This window comes from Lepidochelys kempii, chromosome 11 (genome assembly GCF_965140285.1).
Source record: "Lepidochelys kempii isolate rLepKem1 chromosome 11, rLepKem1.hap1, whole genome shotgun sequence".
NCBI lineage: Eukaryota > Metazoa > Chordata > Testudines > Cheloniidae > Lepidochelys > Lepidochelys kempii.
In genome coordinates, this window is record NC_136390.1 from 81,146,129 (window position 1) to 81,168,202 (window position 22,074).

Here is a 22,074-nt window from a genome sequence, read left to right on the forward strand (position 1 = left end):
TGTTGGTGAGTATTTGCTTCAGGTTGGGGGGCTGTCTGTAGGCAAGGACTGGCCTGTCTCCCAAGATTTGTGAGAGTGTTGGGTCGTCCTTTAGGATAGGTTGTAGATCCTTAATAATGCATTGGAGGGGTTTTAGTTGGGGGCTGAAGGTGACGGCTGGTGGCGTTCTGTTATTTTCTTTGTTCGGCCTGTCCTGTAATAGGTGACTTTTGGGTGCTCTTCTGGCTCTGTCAATCTGTTTCTTCACTTCCGCAGGTGGGTATTGTAGTTGTAAGAAGGCTTGATAGAGATCTTGTTGGTGTTTGTCTCTGTCTGAGGGGTTGGAGCAAATGCGGTTGTATCGCAGAGCTTGGCTGTGGACGATGGATCGTGTGGTGTGGTCAGGGTGAAAGCTGGAGGCATGCAGGTAGGAATAGCGGTCAGTAGGTTTCCAGTATAGGGTGGTGTTTATGTGACCATCGTTTATTAGCACAGTAGTGTCCAGGAAGTGGATCTTAATCGCGTCTCTGCTAAGGCTGCGTCTACACTCCCCCTTGTGTCGGTAGAACGTATGTGGCTCAGGGGTGTGAATAAGCCACCCCCCGAGTGACACAAGTTACACGGACCTAAGCGCCGGTGTGGACAGTGCTATGGTGCTGGGAGAGCTTCTCCTGCCAACATGGCTACGGCTGCTCGTTGAGGGTGGAGAGCTCCCTCCCGTCGGCTTCCAGCCGCTCCAGTAGAGACTGCCACTGGAGGCCACGTCACTCACAGCTGTGAGGGCCGAGCGGTTAAGGCGTTGGACTCGAAATCCATTCAGGTTTCCCTGTGCAGGTTCAAATCCTGCTCACAGCGAGGCCTGTGTTTTAGCCACACTTGCTCACCAGGGCAATACATCTCCACCGGCCCTGAGACGCTCTCCATACACTCCCCACCCCAGGTAAACCCTGTTCTGCTCCTTTCATGGGGATGCCTGGGATGGTGCCTCACGCTGTGTCCCTGCGGTCTCAGCTCCCGAGGCCTCTGCCCCTCACCCAGCGCCTCCCGGCTCAGCCCCACCCCTGGGTGCTGCTCCTCTCCAGAGCGTGGAAGGAGCTGAGCATGGGCAGCCCGTATCAGAGGCCAGGGGAGCCTGAGCCTCCCCCAAAAGGCCGTCCATGCGGGGCGGAAACACTGGGGATGTGGGGCGGGTCTCCCATCCGGAGGCCCGTGGGCCCATGGTCATCTTTCGAGTGCTGGAAGCGAAGCTCCAGAGAAGTGGGGGCCCCGCCTGCACCCCGCTCCCCTCTGCCTCTTAGCCCGATGCCCTGCTCTTGCTCTGCCTCTTCCCATCCCCCCTCCGCCTCCTCCCCCAAAACCTGCACCCCACCCCCCCTCGGCCTTTTCCCCCGCGGCCCCGTCTTCTTGTGCCTCTTCCTGTCCTGCTCCACCTCCTTCCCCAAGGACCCCCCTGCCCCCCGCTCACCAGAGACAGAGAAAAGGGACGGGTGCCTGGCCCCATGGCCCCCCGGTAGCCCCCCTTCGGGGAAAGGGGCAGAGAGGAGCAAGCAGGGGGTGAGTGGAGTCCTGGGGGAAGAGGCGGAGAGGAGCGAGGGGCAGGTAGGGGGACCTCGGGGGCCAGAGGAGTGAACAGTGGGGGGGCGGGGCCTCGGGGGAAGAGGATGACCGGGGGCGGGGCCGCTGTGGCAGGGCCATGCTCTAGGCCCCGGTGGCCCCCCAACTTCTCGGGGTCATCTGAAACCCAGGATGAAGGTGACACAGGGCCTGGTTCCTCTTTGGGCTAAGATTCCATAACACCGCTCCCTTCCTGGCAGTGTGAAGGGGCTGGACAGGGGCATAAAGCCCTCCAGACACGGCCGGAGACAGGGAAAGGGCCGTCAATGCGGAAGAGAATCAGGCCCAGAGTTAGACAAGGGGTGCAGAGAATATTCTGGTTTCTGGTTATTGCACTTTGCCCTTGCTCGAAATGCTTCCTGTATTTTCTCCATTTCACTCCCTGACTCTCGATCTCTGCCCCTTTCCCCGTTTCGTCCTCAGAATTAGCACATTCAGCCAGTTAATCGCAGCAATCCCGCCATAAGACGGCAGCCTGAAATCTCAGCTCTCCCCCGCCCCTCGCACGAGACCTGCTGCCAGCTGAACTGGAGAAAAAATGGGGAACGTCTCTGGCAGAGGGTGTGAAACAGACACCCGGAAAAGGTGAGCTTTCACAGGGACTGCTGGGCACGCATGGACTGTGGCTGGGGAGGGGGCTGCCAGACCTCCCTCAGGTGACCAGACAGCAAGTGTGAAAAATCGGGACGGGGGTGGGAGGTAATCGGAGCCTATATAAGAAAAAGACCCAAAAATCGGGACTGTCCCTCTAAAATCGGGACACCTGGCCACCCTAGACCTCCCCCACAGACTGCCACTGAGTGAGTGGGGGGCAGTTGCACAGACCTGCAGGGACCACACGGATTGTGAGGTTTGCTCCCCTCCTGTCTCCAGTGGGGCTGAGGTTTCTCCCTGAGCCTGCTGAGCCCTGTGGCCCTTCCCAGCCACGCCCGTGGGAGCAGAAAACACCGAGAGACCAGGCCGGGGAGGTCATATGGTTTATTGGACCCGGTTCTGTTGGGGAGAGTGTAGCCAGACAGCCAGCCCCCCCCTGCTCAGACCAGCATTGCTGGAAACACAGGAGGAAGCCGGAACAGGGCACTTAACATATATTCCAGCACAGCCTTTGAAGCTGTGAAAGCACAGGTGTGCTGCTACAATGTGCCTCTGGGAACAGATACAAGGATTAAGCTCACAGTAGGCAGAGGCCCTGTGACAGACATGGCTCTTAGCCCCTACTAAATAGCGTGATGCACTCACACCAACATCCTAGGTGGGATAATATTTACCCTGATAAAAGAAATGTCCAGCAGTCGACACTTATTGTTTCTCTCCCTTGCAAGTGTAAACTACTCTTGCGAAAGCTGGCGTCACCCCGACAGACCAGCCTCAATTTGGCATAAGAAAGGAGAAAGAGAATAAAGGAGTACAGAGGTATAAGTAGGGGACCTACAGCACCCTGATTTTTGAGTGCTTTTCACTATCTATCTGCTGGTCAGATAAGTGACAGCCTCCCAAGGCTTCTGCAGCTAAGAGGGTCCCTACGCCTTGTCCCTTATTCATCTTTCCGCGGAATTGAGTGACCGATCCTGGCTTGGCACCGCTGGAATCGAGAGATGCAAGGAGGGTAAGAAGCACCCACACCTGATCTCCTATCTTTAGTGTACACATATTTTGAAATAGAGCTCTATATTTTGTTTTCTTTCTTTGGGATTGTGGCTTCAGTTTTGTAACTTGTTTGTGTGTGTAACATCTCTACATTTAAATAAGTAGGCACTAGCAATTTTGTAACCACATGAATAGAATCTAGCTTAATAAATTTTGGTAACCATTTATGCATAAGCCTGACTTGTTTTCTCTGGTTTACTGTAAAGCAGCCAACACAATTAAAGAACCTCAGCCGTTTTGGCTCTAAAGCCTGGCCATTAGGTGAGAGTACTAAGAGCCTAGAGTTGAGTTGTGCCGCCTCCACGGGGCAAACTCTTGGGGCACCTGTCAGTCAATCCTGGCTGCGAAGGAGCTCTGAGCTCTAGCAGTTAAAGTCACGGGTGGTTAGGACCTTGGGGCATCCGTCAGCCTAGCCCGGGCTGCCCGCCGCGAAGGGACAGTGCGTCCTAGCGGTTAAAGTCACGGATGGTATAAACGGGCATAGCTGGCACCTCACCAAACATCCTTGGCCGTCGGCTAACAGAGAGAGACAGGGCCTGAGGACGAGATCTGCGGAGCTCGAAGGCTTGTCTCTCCCCAGCAGAAGTTGGAGAATGAAAGAGATCCCCTCCCTGCCTTGTCTCTCTAATCTCCTGGCACCGACCTTGCAAACAGAGAACTCTGAGGCAGTTCAGTGCTTCCCACCGAGCCCCAGGAGCCCGTATGTAACACGGACGTTGCACTCATTCAAACAGTGCCTAGCGCAGCTGGGGGACGGGCTTCAAGCTGCTGCCAGCCGCAGCCCCTTCTGTGCCCCAAACCGGGGGCGACTGCGCCTACCGGCCAGACCCCTCTGTTCCAGAACGGAGGTGCCCTTTGGTCTCTCAGCCCGGCGCTCTCACACAACCACAGCAGCTCCAGTCACCAGGTCCCCTCTTGGCGCAGTGGGAGGGGGCAGCAGGACAGAGCAGGCAGGCCTCCGAGGGGGAACTGTACTCCGGGAAGCCGTGACTCTGTCAAGGATTTAGGTGTCATACCGGGCAAGCCGCTCAACATCCGCTCCCGGTGCGATGCTGTGGGGAACAGGGCCAAAGCCATCGGTGATGACGGGGGGATTTTCTTGGTTTTTCAGTGGTTTGCATGCTGTGTGTGGGACTCAGTTTCCCTGGGTGCTGTTTGTTTAACGAGGTGGCACTGGTGGGAGAGGTAGTTTGTTGTTACAGAGGACCAGCGGTGATCTCTCCTGTCAGTTGGGCCCTCAGGCAAAGGCCTGGAGAACGGATACCCCAGCGACTGGTGAGCGGGAGGCCCAGCTTGGAAGTCACAGCCAGGTCGGGCCAGTAGTAGGACAATGGGCTGAGGAGAGAAGACCCGGTGACTGCTTCCAGCCAGGGGGAAAGAAAAGAGGGAGGAGAGGAGAGGCTGAGATAGAGGAGACCCAGGCAGCCTGTTCACCTGGGACAGAAGACAAAGGACACAGGCTTGTGGGAAGGCGATATCGGACGCTTAGCTGGAAGGAGGGGGCTTCTGGACTGGGGAGAGAAAACAGCCAGAGCCCACACGGGTGCAGGAGAGACCTAGATGGACTGTGCAGAGGGAGGTTAGGCCTGAGGCCCTGAGAGTTTCCTGTGCTGTGTTCAGATGCTCAGTAAACCCCTCTCTTTTACGCTGGCTGAGAGTCACGGCAGTCTCGGGATCGGGGTTGCTTTCTTCCCTCTGGGAGTAGAGGCCCCAGGGGTCCAGAGTGAGGGGACTCCCTGAGGGGGCCCACGGCAGACAGGCATGCTCAAGCCTGAGAGAAGAGGTGTTCCAGGAGGCGGAAGGGCCTACGGCTTAACCCTTGAGAGAGTGGATCTCCAAGAAGGGCTGTCACACTGAAGGGGGTTCCTCCCAAGGACTGTACGAGGCTGAGAGAGAGCACAAGTCCTGTGAGTCCGTGATGCCATCCATGGATAGATAAAGAGAGGATGGAAAGGGAGGTGATTCAGCAGTGGGGAGACTGACACTGGAATACTGCATCCCATTCTGGTGTCCACATTTCAAAAATAACGTTAAAAAAACTGGAGAGGGTGCAGAAAAGAGCCATATTTGAGGGATGGAGAAGACTTATAAGAAGGCATTGAAAAACTCAGTCTGTTTAGTTTTTAAAAAGATGGAGAGGTGAGCTGATGGCAGCCTGCAAGTGCCTTCGCTGAGAGAAAACACCAAGTATTCAAAGGGCTCTTTAGTCTTGCAAAGAAAGGCAGAACAAGAACCAATGGCTGGAAGCAGAAATCAGAAAAATTCTCCTTAGAACAAGGCAGAGATTTGTAAGAGGGAGGGCGACTCATCACTGGAACAAACTGGCAAGAGAAGTGATGGATTCTCCATCTCTTGATGTCTTCCAGTGAAGACTAGATGCCTTTCGGGAAAGTGCTTTCATCAAAAAGCAGCTCTTGTGACACACGGGAGGGCTGGGAGATGCAGGGCAGCATATTAGATGCTCCAATGGTCCCTTCTGGCCTTAAGTCGACTAATTTATGAAAAACTGGTGGTTTATTGTATAGCCGGCTCCATCCCCTGACTCACCAGTCATTGAGTGCGGAGATCCGGGGGCAACAACTCCAAGCTCCAAGAGGCTGGGCAGGGGCAGGACATCAGCTGGGAGGGGAGGGGTGGGGGGGCAGTGACATCACAAAGGCCTTTTGCAGGACCTCAGCCCATTGGGCAAAGGTGGTGGGGAGGGGGTGACCTCACAGAGAGACCCCGACATCAGCGGGGCAGGGCCGAGGGGCAGGGCCAGGGCAGTCGCTGAGACCCCCCCGGCTTTGCTGCCGCACGTCTCCTTCTCCCGGTCTCCCCTCGAGGACGGGGAGAGAATTAGGATTCACGTCGTAGCATGAGGAGGAGCCTCTGTGGAGTTTTCTCCTTTCCGACCCCTGGTTGTGCCAGAAAACGAACGTCCCTTGGACAAGGTCGGAGGCTGCGAGAGGTTTGGAACCTGTTGGGTCTGATGCACCTGCTGCAGGCAGGATTCTCGGCACAGAAAACACTGGCTGAAGGGGGCAGAATGTGATTTCCTACCGAGCGCTTTGACGCTTGGAATCACTGGGGACCTTGGGGCTTATCCTTTTGGGTTTCCCTTTTCCTCTTTCCTCCCTCCTTTCTCCTCTTCTCTTGCTTCTTTTTCCCCTGTTTCCCTCTCTCTCCCAAGGAGGGGTGTCTGTGGAGGGTGGGCAAGGGGGGGTTGCTCTCATCGCGGGAGGTCCTCACAAAGAGGTGGGTCTGGATCTGAGAGCGATCCGCTCTGATGGTGACCTGGCCGTCCTGTGGGACCTCTGGTGAGACCTCTCAGCCGCCCGCCCCTCAGAGTCTCAGGGCTGGTTGGCCGAGCGGGGGGCTATCGACAGCGAGGAGACTCAGGTCCTTTTGGTCTCGTTTCAAATCAGGCAAATAAGTCACAATCAATGCAACGTATGGGATTAATCTTGCTGCTTCAGGGGCGGAAGGAGGCAGGGTCTTGGGGGAAGGGGTGGAGCGGGGCGGGGTCTGGGGAGGAGTGGGGGTTGCCCCGAGCCCGCACCCCCCTCTGGGCAGCCTTGGCAGCAGTATTGGTCCCACCCCGCGGCAGGGCTGGGCTGGAACCAGGTATGGCCGGGGCAGGGCAGGGCAGGGGGTGGGGGAAAGCTGGGCGGGCGGGAGCCGGGGGAGGTACCTCTCTCCAAGCCAGACCTCGTAACCTGAGATCCAGAGAGGCAGGGGGGGCTCAGGACACACCCCTCCATCGGCCTTTCCCGTTGGTTGGCGTCGGTGTGGAGATGTCTCGCACACTGGGTTTTGTGGGTCCTACTTTCAGGCACCTCCTTCTTCCTGTAAGCGGGGGAATAGTCCCGCTCTTGTAGGGAACTGTCCTGGCTTCTGCATGACCCCGGTGAAGTGGGCTAGCGAAAGGATCTGAGTCCTCGCTCCCACTCCCTTTACCCAGTGGCCTCCCTGCCCTGGAGGACTCCCCTTCCACTCTCCTGTCTGGCAGAGTCCTCATAACCCCGAGAAGGCTGGACCCAGGATTCCTAGGGGGCTCGACCCCCAACCCTGCGGTGGTCAGCTCAGACAGGGGCTCGGGTGTCCCCACTCCGGGGTACTCTCTCTGCACTGGGCATTTCTCTGACCCACTGACCATTCCATACAATTTAAAGCAAATGCAAGTTATTTAATCAACAATTAATTTAAAAAAGAATAAGGGAAAATGGGAAAGGTGAAAGGAAACACATCACCCCGCTCTGTGGCAGGGAACATCACAAACAGGGTCTCTGGAACGTCAGGGCAGTTCACAGTCTGCTCCTTGTGAGTCCCAGGCCCCTTCTCCGGCCCTGGCCGTGCTGCGGGGATGCTGCTGGTCGGACACTCGCTCTGGTGGTGGCCACACGCTCTCAGGCTCGAAGTGGCAGGACCCTTCTTCCCAGTGTGGCCCCCGCCCTGTTGGGGTTACGATCCAAGCCTGGCCTGCAGAGCCCCTTGGCTGAGGCGTCTCCCTGTGCGGGGCCCGCTGCCCAGGGTCCCCCTCGCTCTCCCCAGCTGCTCACCGCACCCAGCTCCGGACTGCTCCAGCCCCAGCCCCAGCCCCACCACTCGGTCTCTGCACGGCTGCTGCTCTGCCCCCAGCTCCCTGGGCTGCTTCTCTGGCCCCTCTGGCTCTGGTTGCTCCCACGACAGGTCTGCTCTCTCTGGGCTGCTTTACTGGTCCCTCTGGATCGGCACAGCTCCACTCCCCAGCTCAGCTCGGGCCCCTGCTTTCTCCTTAGCTCGGCCCCACTCTGTCTGTCTGACCCAGGCAAATCCAGCTCTCACAGAGGACGGGACCCCCCTGGCCTCCTGACTCCCTCATTAGCCTTCTTGCCCTGACATTCAGGCTGACCTGGAGCGTTGGCCTCTCCCCATTGTTCCTGGGGACTATCAGTCTCAGGGTCCTGGTTTCCCATCGACCCTTCCCCTTTTAGTACTGGGAGCGAGCCAACCAAAACACCCCCACTGACTGTTAGTAAGGGGGCAACAGTCCCCTTACATTTAGGCTGTAGCTGTGGGGGGGGTTGAGAATCGGCAGCATCTCAGTGTCAGATTTAGGGAGCTAAAGTGAAAGTAGCAGCCAAGCCCAGCTCAGTATTTTTGTGGAGCTAGCCCCTGGTGCCTAACCTGTTTGGAACAGCCCCCTAGGCCCCCATCTGTGTGGTCAGGTGCCCGATCCCAGACCTACATTATTTTAAACAGATGCTTTTGAAAAACGTACCAAAAGTCTAACGGGCTCTAAAAATCAGCTGAATGCATTCCGGGCCTACAAGCGCTAAAATACTTTCATCAAAACAGTGTCTTGTGCTTTGAACGGCATCACGACATGGCAGGGGCTGACAGTCAGTGCTAAATGTGTGAAGACCCATTTTTCATGATTCTTGCTAAAGCCAGTCAGCAAATGTCGTCTAGGAGTAAGTGCTGTAATTATGGGGAAGAAAAATCTGCATTTTTCACACGTAACAGAATGGAATAACTGCATTCAAAAATAAAACGATGGAAAACTTGAAAGGCCACAAGCCCTCTCAGTCCTACTGCTTGTTCAGCCAATCGCTCAGACAAACAGGGGTTTGTTGACATTTGCAGGAGCTAATGTTGCCCACTTCTCGTTGACAGGGTCACCTAAAAGGGAGACCAGGCATTCACAGGGCACTGTTCTGGCTGGCATCGCAGGATATTGACAGGCCAGATGTGCTGAAGAATCATACGTCCCTTCACGTTTCAACCACCGTTCCAGAGCTCATGCGTCCATGTTGAGGACAGATTGAGATGTCACCAGCGGAAGGTTCATTTCCTTGTTCGGTGGTTGGGATCTTGTCGTTTCCACATTGGCGTGTTGCTCTTTTCAGACTTCTGAAACCACGCGCCACGCCTCATCCCGCTCAAATTTTGGAGTCAATTTCAGACTCTTAACTCTTGGGTCAAGTCCTGTGGCTATCTTTAGAAATCTCACATTGGTCCTTCTTCGCCTTTTGTCAGATCTGCAGTGAAAGTGTTCTTAAAACGAACACCACGTGTTGGGTCATCCTCCGAGATGGCTAGGAGATGAAATCTGTGGCAGAGTGCAGGTAAAAGAGAGCAGGAGAAGACAATTCTCCCCCAAGGAGCTGAGTCACCGATTTAATTCACACATTACTTTTTTTTAACGAGTATCATCAGCATGGAAGCATGTCCTCTGGACTGGTGGCAAAAGCATGCAGGGGCATACGAATGTTTAGCATGCCTGGAACATAACTACCATGCAATGCTGGCTGCAAAAGTGCCATGCGAACGCCTCTTCTCAACGTCCGGTGGCCTTGTAGGCGCGAAACGTTGACACTGTTTTCCTTTTGGGTGCAGTTCTGAACAAAACAAAAAATCTACATTTGTAAGTTGCACTTTCACGGCCAAGAGCTTGCACTGCTGCACTTTTATCAGGGGAACTGAAAAATGCTCTTTTGAAAAATGCGGTTCTCCCTGCCCCAGCCCAGAGCCTGCACCCCCACCCTCTTCCCACACCCCCTCTCCTGCACCCAAACTCCCTCCTACACCCCCACCCCTTCCCCCAGCCCAGAGCCTACAACCAAACTCCGTTCCACAGCCTGCAGCCCCTCCCTCCGCAGCCCCTCCCATCCCCAAACTCCCGTCCAGAGCCTGCACCCCTCCACCCATCCTGCACCCCCACCCTGTGCCCCAGCCCGGAGCCTGCACCCAGCACCCAAACTCCATCCCAGAGCCTGCATCCCAGACTCCATCCTAGAGTGGTGAATAGGACAGATTACTAACTCATCACGGTGGGTTTCAGCCCCCTAGGATCACCTGTCAGGATTTTTCCTTCCTTTAAAGAGGGCAGAACCCAAACCCCATTCAGAAGATGCGGGAAATCTTACAGTAAAGTCTTCCCACATAGTCCCCTCTGTAATCCCATCTGTCAGAGCTTGCCTTAGCACACGAAAATAAGGCCACAGAGTGGTAACCACACAAACAAGACTTTATTTACGATGGGGGAAAGGACTAGGACAGGCTAGAGAAGGGGTGGAGTAACAAAACTTTAACTCTGGAAATGCTCCACTCTCACAAACAATTACACCCACGAGGAAATGTTGATGTGCTTTCGACCTTCTCTTGCAGGGAGAGAGCGATGGACAGCTTCTGCTCTCTTGACATTGGACGTCAGGGACAGACTTCGATGATGGACACAGGACCGGGTGAGTAGACCTAACTAAAAACCCTCCCTATCCCTCTTTGCGTCGTCTCTGCCTGGATGTTAGACCCTATCTACGCGGATTCAATCCGTGCGTTGGAGTGTGCTTCCCAACCCAAATGAATATAGCCAATGGCAAAAGGTCACCAGATTCTTTTGCCAAGTCCAAGATGGCCACCTAATAGATAACACAAAACGTACATGCCTTTCTTCCCTTCTTTTACGAAAATTTGGCAGGGGCAAACACCATTTTACACACCCAGAGAATGCATTTGACCAATCAGGGGACGTTGCGGGGCAGGGTGACCCATCCAGAAGGGGGTTGTGTCTCCCCTCTGAGAACTCCTCCCTCTGTCCTCTACAACTGAAGTGGACGTCAGCTCTGTAGGAGCACCCCGAGAGGGGATTTGACCAAATAGGGGAAGTGCCATAGTGGAGTGAGCTGCCCGCAACAGGATCCTGTGGTCCCTAAAAAGTCCTCACACCGCCCTTTACCAATTGGCGAGGGTTTCTCTCCCACCTTAGGCCATCTCAGAAGGTAAACGTGTACCAATCCAGAACAGGTTTAGCCCGCAGGCCTAGGCCACGATTTCTGCAAAAGACATCCTTGGAATGAGACGGGATCTTCCACGCAGTGTTGTGTTGCGACTTCCAGGAGGATGCTGCCAGCCACGCAAACATGGAGCTCCAGAGATCGGCGGCTTCTGGCCTAGACCTTCGGGCACTGCCTATTCTGATCGGTACGTTACCCTTCTGGGATGGCCTATGGGGTGTGTGAAACCCTGACCGATTAGTAGAGGACAGTGGGGGGATTTCATGGAGCGGTGATGGGCCCCTCTTGTGGGCAGGTCACCCCACCACAGCACTTACCTGATTTGGTGAAATCCCCTCTCTGGCTGGTCCTAAGGGGCTGAGGCTCACCCCAACTGGGAAGAGTTCTCGGAGGGGTCACGTGACCCACTTCCGGATGGGTCACTCTGCCCCAGAACTTTCCCCCATTGGTCAAATCCATTCCTGAGGCAGATGGATGGAGATAAAACACCCCCATATTGGTAGAGGAGTGGCAGGAGCTCTTAGAGGGGTCACATGCTACTCCTTGCTTCTACTCATATTTGCATCCTGATCCCGAAAGTCTTATATCATGGTGTGGGTCTTATGGTGACAGATGGGCGATGCCTTAGGGGTGAAGGGGCGAGGTCCCATGGGTGAAACTAAATAACTGTCCTTAGCCTCAGGGTGGTTTGGCCTTATGGCCAGAGCCAAAATGGCAGCCCTCCCACTCAGGGCTGTGTGGCCCAACGCCCAGAGTCCGTGCGGCCGCCCGCTCCGTCGGGGCTGTGTGGCCCAACGACCAGAGTCCGTGCGGCCGCCCGCTCCGTCGGGGCTGTGTGGCCCAACGACCAGAGTCCATGCGGCCGCCCGCTCCGTCGGGGCTGTGTGGCCCAACGACCAGAGTCCGTGCGGCCGCCCGCTCCGTCGGGGCTGTGTGGCCCAACGACCAGAGTCCGTGTGGCCGCCCTCTCCATCTGGGGCTGTGTGGTCCAATGGCCAGAGTCCGTGCGGCTATCCTCTCCATCCAGGGCTGTGTGGCCCAACGACCAGAGTCCGTGCGGCCGTCCTCTCCGTCGGGGCTGTGTGGCCCAACGACCAGAGTCCGTGCGGCCATACTCTCTGTCGGGGCTGTGTGGCCCAACGACCAGAGTCCGTGCGGCTGTCCTCTCCATCCAGGGCTGTGTGGCCCAACGGCCAGAGTCCGTGCGGCCGCCCTCTCCGTCGGGGCTGTGTGGCCCAACGCCCAGAGTCCGTGCGGCTGTCCTCTCCATCCAGGGCTGTGTGGCCCAACGGCCAGAGTCCGTGCGGCCGCCCTCTCCGTCGGGGCTGTGTGGCCCAACGGCCAGAGTCCGTGCGGCCATACTCTCCGTCGGGGCTGTGTGGCCCAACAACCAGAGTCCGTGCGGCCGCCCTCTCCGTCGGGGCTGTGTGGCCCAACGACCAGAGTCCGTGCGGCCGCCCTCTCATCTGGGGCTGTGTGGTCCAATGGCCAGAGTCCGTGCGGCTGTCCTCTCCATCCAGGGCTGTGTGGCCCAACGGCCAGAGTCCATGTGGCCGCCCTCTCCGACCGGGGCTGTGTGGCCCAATGCCCAGAGTCCGTGCGGCCGCCCTCTCCGTTGGGGCTGTGTGGCCCAACGACCAGAGTTCGTGCGGCCGCCCTCTCCGTCGGGGCTGTGTGGCCCAACGACCAGAGTCCGTGTGGCTGTCCTCTCCGTCGGGGCTGTGTGGCCCAACGACCAGAGTCAACGGCTGTGCAGTCTAGTGGCGCAATGGGGACGTGGGCAGCCACCCGAGGATGAATGGCAGCCAGGGCAGGGGGACCCAGACTCTCCTTACTCCCCCTTGCCCTAGCCCAGGGCCTTGTCCGTGGCCAATGTGTTTGCCGTTGAGTCAGTGGGGATCCAACCAGAACATGCTGACGTCACTCAGCATGACAATGGCTCGTTCACCCAGGTTACTTCAGAGGAGAAGTCTCTCGGCCACGGGCTGGGGGTCTCTGGGCTCCCGGCGTGGGAAACTCCCAGACACTCCGATCTCCCTTGCACGTCTGCAGGCACCCGGGGGTGCGGCTGGGTCTCGGCGCCTCGGGGCTTCAGCTGCTTCTGGACTGGAGCCTCCAAGGTGCATCCTCCATTTTCGGTGCTCTGCCTAGCGTGAGCTGAGCTGCTCCCTTTCACACTGGTGCTCCAGTTGTAGCGTGTCCGGCAGGGCTGGGGAGGGGCTTGGCTTCCTCCGCCTAGACTGTGGGGTTACGTGGGGCTGGTACACCCCGGCACACGCTGCTCGGCCTCTTCTGTCTCCTCCTTCCCGTGCAACAGCTGCTTTGCCATCTCACAAGAGATGGGATCAGTGGTGGGCTCAGTTGGCTCCTGTTGGCCTCTAGATGTCTGGAAGAGGGAGAAAGGGCAGGAGCACAAATTAGAAAAACAAAACCTTCAAGCACGGTGGTTTTCCACTGCACAAAACCACCCCACTTTGCTAATGTTCATTTGCAGCTTCCCGGAGAGCTGGCATTTCTTAAAGAGAGCACCCAACCCCCGGCAACCGCCACTACCCTGGGGGCTGGCAATGGTTAAAGGGAGTCTGGGAGAATTTCTCCTCTCTCCGCCTGGCACTGATGAGTGAGGGAACCACATGCGAGAAGCTGTGTGAATGTCGGGCTCTGTGCGGTGGGGTGAGATGTCCTACATGGTGCCCAAAGGTGGGGTTGTGCTGACTCTGCAGTGACTTCATTCCAGGGAGAGAGATGTCAGAGATCAGCTCCAGGGTGCTGCCCTGTAACAGAGGGTGGCAATGGGGCAGAAGTGGGGCAATGGTGCACTCAGGAAAGGAGCAGGGCTAAGGGGGGCCCGAGCTGCAGCCCCTAAAGCCCCTGTGTGCTGCGTTCCAGCCGGGCCGGCTCTGCCTGGCTGGGGTGGGGGCGAGGCGGCTCCGCGCGCTGCTCTTCCTGTCCCCCCACAGCCACGTCGCCGCGATGAGCACTGCACCGGGAACCTCTGTCCCGGGGGCTGCTCTTGCCTGTCGGCTCTGCCCTCCCTCCGCGCGTTCCCCCGCAGCTCCCATGGGCCGGGAATTGTTAATCCGGCCCTGGCCCTACTCCCCAGCCTGTTCCAATCCTGCTCTTGACTCCTGACTCCAGCTCCAACCCTTGGCTCCCCTCGGCTCGACCTCCACCACTCTGAGCACGCGGCCCCAGCGCCCTTGCTCCAACCACTGGGCCCAGCCAGCCGTGCTTTGGCTTCTGAACCCAGCGACATGGAGGAGTCGTTCACCGCACTGCTTTCCATGTGTATGGCCCTGCCCTGATCAGCGCTGGTTTTCATCCACCATGGTGCTGCCCAGTCACATGGCTTGATTAGATCCCTTTGAACTTCTTCAAAGTCTCCTCTAGGCTGATTAATCTGCATAATCTTGTGTCATCTGCCAATATCCACCTCGTTGTTCAGCCCCAGTTCCAAACATAAGAACATGAGAAAGGCCAGACTGGGTCAGAGCAAAGGTCCATCTAGCCCAGTATCCTGTCTTCCGACAGTGGCCACTGCCAGGTGCCCCAGAGGGAGTGAACAGACAGGAATCATCCAGTGCTCTATGCCCTGTCACCCATTCCTAGCTGCTGGCAAACAGAGGCTAGGGACACCAAAAAGTTGATAAGCGTCTGCTGTACGTACCATAGCAGGACAAAGAGCTCTTCTGTGTCGGTCCTGGTTCCCTAGTCAAATGCAGAACCCGACACGAGATTTACAAGCTTCTGCAACCATTTATAATGTCTGTTGAGGATGTACCACGTGGTCCTGTCAGATTTCAAAGGCACTTCCTGAAAAGCTGAAACCAAGAGGAAACGGGTTGAAAAGCCTCTGGTGCTGATGTGCCTGGTGCCTAGGAAATCTCCACTCCCGATGGCCATCGCCCCCTGCTATTAGCTCCCCAAGAGTCTAAGGGCACAAGAACAACAACTCCGCTCCTCCCAAAATAGCCCTGCACAGAGAGGAGACCCCATTCTTGTCACTTCCCCCTCCGCCGGCCTACACCCGTACACACACCCCTACACACAGATGGTTGGGGGCACTTGTTCTTTCGATGGAACAGGAAAGTGACAGCCGCAGCGACATTAAACCATCCAACATTTAGGCCGAGATCCACAAAGGGATTTAGGCTCCTAATGTCTACTGAAATCTTTTGTGGCCCTGTGCCTTCATTCCTCAAGAGGTCACAGGGAGAAGTGTTTCCCATGTGCCCTCATGGGATTTCCTGTGAGCTGATGACCAATCTCGGAGGGAATCTCCCTGGCCTGCAATCACTCCATTACAGGGAGGGCAGGTGATGAGGGTAATTGTCATCATCATCATCATCATCCTTAATAACTACGGCTCTTTTCAATACTGTCAGGCCTTCCATTACAGACTTTCAGACCTTTATGAAGACACTTTCCCCACACAGCTTTAAGGCAACGTCTAGACTAGGAGCTAGAGATGGAATTCCCCTGCTCCCATACACATATTGTGGTAGCTCGATGATGCTCGCATGACCATCCTTCTTCCTTAAACGCTGTTCTCAGACAGAGAGGGACCTGTGTCCACATTCAAACCTGTGTTCGGGCCCTGTGCTGCACCCCTGTACTTCCCACAGAGGCACAAACACACAGAGATATTTCCTTACCTTCATACAGGCGGAAGATGCCATCTTCATTCACTGTTTCAGACAACAAATCACAGTAATGGTGGATAGTATTTCCTAGATATACAATGAATACAATGGATCTCATTACTTTTCAAATCCTTCGCTGAAAACTGCTGAAGATGCAGCCATTTCCCCAAGACAGCCCTTCGGAAAATTAAATACATTCCTTACATCTCTTCACAAAGCACATTAGATAAAGCATCAGATGCCCAGCAGTTACTGAGAAGCTGATTTCTAAAGGAGACTGAATTCACATCAAACCAGCATGATGTGAATTCAATCTCCCCTAGGTGCAGCCAAAGAGCTGCTGTGGGCAGGGGAAGTTGGTGCAGTCGATACAGCTAAGTTGCTCCCTTCATCTTGGAATACATGTTAATTCTCTCTCTCTCTCTCACACACACACACCCCCCGTTTTAGGATTCTGGTGCTGTCGGAGGGAACAGAGGAGCTGTCTAGAAAAGGGCTTTGAAGGAAACATTTAAGAAAGCTGAAGTGAATTTGCTCTGCTTACCAATGAACAAGGCTGCAGAGTGTCGTATTGTTGTCTGTGAGCTTTCCAGGTAGTCTAGGGCCTGGAACAGGAATTTGGGGATGTGGCTCTCGTTGTTCTGCATCTGGAAAGAAAGAAGGAAGAAATGCACAATATACAAATGGCATATTCTCCCCACAGCGAATAGTCCAGGAAGGCCAAAGCATATAGCCAGGCCATGGCAACCGCCAATACGAACCCATACACCAGAGCAGCACCTCTCTGAAGTCACTGTTGTGTTCTCCAGAACCTCCGCTTTCATTTGAAAAGACAAAAGTTTGGAGGTCTGACAGTTGTGGAGGAAACTGTCAACAATGGGAACGGATTGTAACTCCTGCAGAAATGAACCAGCAGAGAGCCTGGAACAGAGTCTTGCAACCCGACCGAAGCGGATGGGTCCTCAGGCTGTGGGGTTAGAAAGGTCTCTCTCAAGTCCCCATTCACCCCTCTCAAGGCACAAGGAATTCACCTACCAGGCACTTCCCGACACTCTTCAAGAGCTGTGAGGAGCCATCCCAGGCCATGCTGCGGAACAGCGTCTTCAAATGAGCCCAGCCGAGAAACACTGCGCAGCGGAAGAGCGTCAGTTTACATCGCTGCAAGAGAAGGGGAGACCAAGAGGGTTCTCACTGAGAGAGGGATAGTGTGGGGGACACTGGACCTTCTCCACCCCTTGTGCTGTGTGCTGTGAGGATGGATGAGGCACGAGGCTCCAGCAGGGAGTGAAGCCGGGAGAAGACTCTGCTTGGGCAAGGGGCTCTGGTGATGACTGGAGTGGGGGCCCCAGGGGATTCTGGCTCTTTGCTCTGAAGGAAATAATGTCCGTGGCACTTACCAGTGTCACACTCTCCTCCTGGTCTGCAAGATGCAGCAGCAGCGGGAGCAAGCAGTGGATGATTTCCTGCTGCACGAGGGCTTTGTCCGGGTCCTGCACCCTGCTCACCACGTTGCCAAGCAGTGAAATGGCAGCTGAGCGCACACTGCCCCTCTCCTGGCAATGACACACGGGGGGTGGGGACGCCCGGTTAAAGCCAGGCAGTATCAGAGCAGAACGCGACAGAGTCATAATCCGCCCGCTGCTCCGGTTCCCCCGTGTGAACTGACTTGGGTGGGGGGAGCAGGGCGGACACCAGGCCAGCGCCATAGACATCTTGTGCAGGGCCTGAGACCCTGGGCAGGACAGCGCAGCCCCAGGGTGTCCCAGAGGCAGTTTCTGTCTGGAGAGCCTAGAATCCTAGATAGGGAATTGGTTAAAGGGGAGACTACAACGGGTCGTACTGAAAGGTGAACTGTCAAGTTGGAGGGAGATTACCAGTGGAGTTCCTCAAGGATCAGTTTTGGGACCAATCTTATTTAATCTTTTTATTACTGACCTGGGCACAAAAAGTGGGAGTGTGCTAATAAAGTTTGCAGATGATACAAAGCTGGGAGGTATTGCTAATTTAGAGAAGGACAGGGATACCCTACAGGAGGATCTGGATGACCTTGTAAACTGGAGTAATAGGAATAGGATGAAATTTAATAGTGAGAAGTGTAAGGTCATGCATTTAGGGATTAATAACAAGAATTTTAGTTATAAGCTAGGGACGCATCAACTAGAAGTAACGGAGGAGGAAAAGGACCTTGGAGTATTGGTTGATCATAGGATGACTATGAGCTGCCAATGTGATATGGCTGTGAAAAAAGCTAATGTGGTCTTGGGATGCATCAGGAGAGGTATTTCCAGTAGGGATAAGGAGGTTTTAGTACCGTTATATAAGGCACTGGTGAGACCTCACCTGGAATACTGTGTGCCGTTCTGGTCTCCCATGTTTAAGAAGGATGAATTCAAACTGGAACAGGTACAGAGAAGGGCTACTAGGATGATCCGAGGAATGGAAAACTTGTCTTATGAAAGGAGACTCAGGGAGCTTGGCTTGTTTAGCCTAACTAAAAGAAGGTTGAGGGGAGATATGATTGCTCTCTATAAATATATCAGAGGGATAAATACCAGAGAGGGAGAGGAATTATTTAAACTCAGTACCAATGTGGACACAAGAACAAATGGATATAAACTGGCCACTAGGAAATTTAGATTAGAAATTAGACGAAGGTTTCTAACCATCAGAGGAGTGAAGTTTTGGAATAGCCTTCCGAGGGAAGTAGTGGGGGCAAAAGATCTATCTTGCTTTAAGATTAAACTCGATAAGTTTATGGAGGAGATGGTATGATGGGATAACATGGTTTTGGTAATTAAATATTCATGGTAAATAGGCCCAATGGCCTGTGATGGGTTTTTAGATGGGGTAAGATCCAAGTTACCCGGGAAAGAATTTTCTGTAGTATCTGGCTGATGAATCTTGCCCATATGCTCAGGGTTTAGCTGATCGCCATATTTGGGGTTGGGAAGGAATTTTCCTCCAGGGCAGATTGGAAGGCCCTGGAGGTTTTTCGCCTTCCTCTGTAGCATGGGGCACGGGTCACTTGCTGGAGGATTCTCTGCTCCTTGAGGTCTTCAAACTACAATTTGAGGACTTCAATAGCACAGATATAGGTGTGAGGTCTTTTTTAGGAGTGGTGGGTGAAATTCTGTGGCCTGCATTGTGCAGGAGGTCAGACTAGATGATCATAATGGTCCCTTCTGACCTAAATATCTATGAATCTATGAATCTATGAATCCCAGAACCCGAGAAGATTTGGGGAGAGGGAGGGAAGTCTGCTGGAGACTGGTCTGGGGAAGGGGAGAAGCCGCTGCTGGAGCCTTGCAGGGATTCGCTGCTACAAAACACAGCATTTCTTTTGCTCTTCGGTGCCCCCGAGAGCCGGGCCATTCCCGACCCACCTCTTTCCTGCTGAGAATCTCCACCTCTTTGGGGGCCTGTGTTCTCCAGACAGCTGGGTATCTGCCCAGGGCCAGGCCCCCTCTCCCCCAGGCCAGGCTGCAGCAGGGGCTGGGAGCATGGCGCTGAGACTGAGCTTTGGCGAGAAGAGCTCTGACAGGGAGGTGGCTAAGCAGGACACTCCCCACCCATGGTGGGGGAGCTCCTTGGAGGCTCCATGGCAGGCCTGAGGGGCGGGAGCCAAGGAGATGGGGAGAGAGAGACAAGGGCATCAGAGACAGGTGGAGGGGGGGGAACGGGCTTCTCCTGGGGTTCCAAGCCTTACGTCATCAATGAAGGGGCGAAGGCTGACTGCAATGTCCTGGGAGATGGAGCCAAGCCCCTCCCTCTTGAGGAGGTAGATGATGTCTTGAGCTTTGTGCATGGCCTCCTTGACACACCCTCCATCCCGGTCACAAAACCTGGCAACGGTTCCTGGCAGCTGGGCCTGTAACCATCTCACCTGCAGGAATGAAGAAGGCAACTCATTACTTTCCGGGGTGACAGCCTGGAGCACGTGCTGCACCACTCCCGCCTAGGAGAAACCACGGATGGCAGAGCCCCCCAACGGGGCAGAAAGTCGTTCTCCTGTCACTCTGTGCCAGCTGCTCACTGTAACCTTTGTCGTTGCTCACCCCACCTCCCCCATTGCATCCCATCTGCAATCAGGGCTCCGCTCATGGGAGCAGGGAGCACGTCATGCCTTGATTTGCTCAGGAAAGCACCTCCACCATTTGAGGGCTGTGTGTTAAACAACAAGGCTTGTGTGGGGATCTGGCTCTCATTTCCGAGCTATTTGAGAGACATCGGCGTCCTTGGTACCCTGGGCAATCCACGCCTCTTACCTTTTCTGGCTGGAACACAATACTGCCAAGGCCTCGCAGACTGAGCTTACATATGACGGGATTTGTGTCCTTGGTCCATTCCATGAGCTGCGCCCGGAGCTCTGATTTTGTCAGCACTGTGTCAATGGAAGGACTCTGGAGAAACTGCAAAGAGGCAAATCAACATCAGGTTGAGGAGCAGAGGTCTTCCTGGGGGGTCTGTTCCCTGGACAGTCGTCTTTACCAAAGGGCCACTTACTCCCACCCAAAGTCTCTGGTGCGTAGGGAGCCAGTTGCTGCTGTTTCAGTTGGTTCATTCCCAAAAGTTGGACCCATGCACAGCTCACAAATCAGCCCCCAGGGAAAGGGGCATCTCCAGGCCTCATTGAGCGCCATGCAGAGACCCCTGGGACAGAAGAAAAGCAGAACCTCAGGATAGGTGAGGAGAGAAGCATGGTCTTGGGGCACTGGAGAAACCTCTCCTCTTGTCCCATAATCCCATCGAGGCACATCCAGCCAGGAGCAATCTCACCCTGTCTCTCCCTCCCTCTCTTTGCCATGCCCCACAACCATCCTTGTGCAGAGAGGAGCTAGCTGGCGGTAAGGCTGCTGAGCTGCTGACAATGTGCCCCAGAGCTTACTGGCCTGAGCTCCTCTCCAGAAAGCCCCCTTGTGCCTATCAACTAATGTATCTCACCTCAATACAGAAAGCCATGGCAATTGTTCTCTGCTCCTCCTCCCTCTCACTCTGGACGATGGTGATTGCCTCTCTGAAAACTGCAGGGAGCTGAGGGTTCTCACACTCGATCATGGCTCTGGAACATGGAACAGAAAGTCCCTTGTGATTTTCAAGGGGGAGAGAGAGTTCCTCTCCAGTTGCTGGGCTGAGCTGGCAGCCTGGAACAGAGAAATATTTCACACGGAAATCCCATTCCCAAGAGAGACCCAGTGAGGAGGAAACTTTGGGCTCCTACCTTGCAATCAGGCCAACACCCTGTGAGTAGTAATATCGGGAGGCTATCGTGTCCCAACCCTGCTGAAACTGGATGATGGCAAATTCCTTCCAGTAGCCGGGCATGGAGAAAAGAGTCTTCACAGCCTCCACTGACGTGCTAAAGAGAAAAACCAGTCTCAGGCAACGAGATCAGCCCCAGGCATGGAAAATCTGCACAAGCCCTGGGAAACACAGCATGGTCAGCAGTAGCTAGCCTCCCCGAGGATAGATCCAGTGTGATATCATGGTGCTTCCCTGCCCAATGGGCCCTGTCTACACTGCAGTTTCGTTGAGTTTCTAACCAATTAGTGACAATGTAGCTTCTTAAGATGATTGGTGTCATCACTCCCTATGGCTGAATACTTGACTCTTTACTGTGACAGGTAACAGGACTCAAGCTGGCATGTGGGGTCGGGTCCTCAGTTGGTGTAAGCGAGCAAAGCGATGTCAGTTTACACCACCTGAGGTGTCTTCCGGCGCTCTGGTTTTCCCGTGTAGATGGAAGCCCCTCACTGTGCCCACAGAACCAGATGAACTGGTCCCTCTTCCTCCTGCCTGCCTGTGAGGCTGAGATCCTGCAGGGTCTGGCCCCATGTGCTGACGGTGTGGCTCTGTCTGCGTTCGGGGACGGAGGCCCCCAGATTTGCTCAGCAGACAGTGATGAAAGCACTGACCCTTTGGCGGGTGGCACAGGTGGATGGATGCACAAACATGGCTGCTGCCTGAGTGTGTGGGGAAAGCAGCTGGCCTGTGGACGGCGTCAGATGAGCGAGTGTGACTCACAAGAACACACGGCTCTCAACCCTTTTTCCTCAAGAGAGAGCTGCACCCAACTGAGCCTGGGCCAACGACAGCACCCGAACCACCGATGGCCATGAACGGACCCCAGGTGTTTAGCAGAACAAATCTGTTCTTCCTTTTCCTTTCAGTCATTACCTTAGGAGACTGAGGCAGCTGGATCCCTCCTCGGGGCTGGATGTCTCGCTGGCCATGTAGGTCCCTGGCAAGTGCAGATCCATCACAAACTGCACTTGCCTGACGCAGAGGATGAGCAGCTGGGGATACATTTCCAGGATGGCTTCTCGGTATCCCCAAAGGAAAAGGACCTCGTAAATGGTCTTCATGGCCTGGAGGGGGGAAAGAATTTCACTCAACTATCCCAATCTGCCCCCTGCCCCCATTGCCATTTGCGACTG

The 22,074-nt window shown here is 55.1% G+C and overlaps 1 protein-coding gene, 1 long non-coding RNA gene and 1 other non-coding gene across 3 annotated transcripts; 1 reads left to right on the forward strand and 2 right to left on the reverse strand.

Annotated features, from left to right (window-relative positions):
* The first annotated feature begins 752 nt into the window (after positions 1-752).
* TRNAS-CGA (transfer RNA serine (anticodon CGA)) lies at positions 753-834 on the forward strand. The gene has a single exon. It is a non-coding gene; the product is annotated as a tRNA-Ser (tRNA).
* A 7,428-nt stretch (positions 835-8,262) lies between these two features.
* Positions 8,263-19,794, reverse strand: LOC144930943 (maestro heat-like repeat family member 5). The gene is made up of 5 exons (XM_078854722.1): positions 19,786-19,794; positions 17,038-17,193; positions 16,676-16,798; positions 16,185-16,287; positions 8,263-8,273 (listed from the first exon to the last, which is right to left on the reverse strand). The coding sequence occupies exons 1-5, from the start codon at positions 19,792-19,794 to the stop codon at positions 8,263-8,265; spliced, it is 402 nt and encodes a 133-aa protein (XP_078710848.1).
* Positions 19,795-20,620: 826 nt separating this feature from the next.
* LOC144929139 (uncharacterized) lies at positions 20,621-21,852 on the reverse strand. The gene is made up of 3 exons (XR_013634451.1): positions 21,815-21,852; positions 20,859-20,996; positions 20,621-20,699 (listed from the first exon to the last, which is right to left on the reverse strand). It is a non-coding gene; the product is annotated as an uncharacterized LOC144929139 (long non-coding RNA).
* Positions 21,853-22,074: the final 222 nt, after the last annotated feature.

Excerpts from the sequence above, each read along its gene's own strand:
- LOC144930943 (XM_078854722.1), bottom strand. Across the intron at positions 16,799-17,037 it reads AGGAGGAGAGTGTGACACTG|CGATGTAAACTGACGCTCTT; the intron begins GTAAGTGCCACG and ends CTTCTCTTGCAG. Across the intron at positions 16,288-16,675 it reads AGAGTGTCGGGAAGTGCCTG|ATGCAGAACAACGAGAGCCA; the intron begins GTAGGTGAATTC and ends CTTTCTTTCCAG.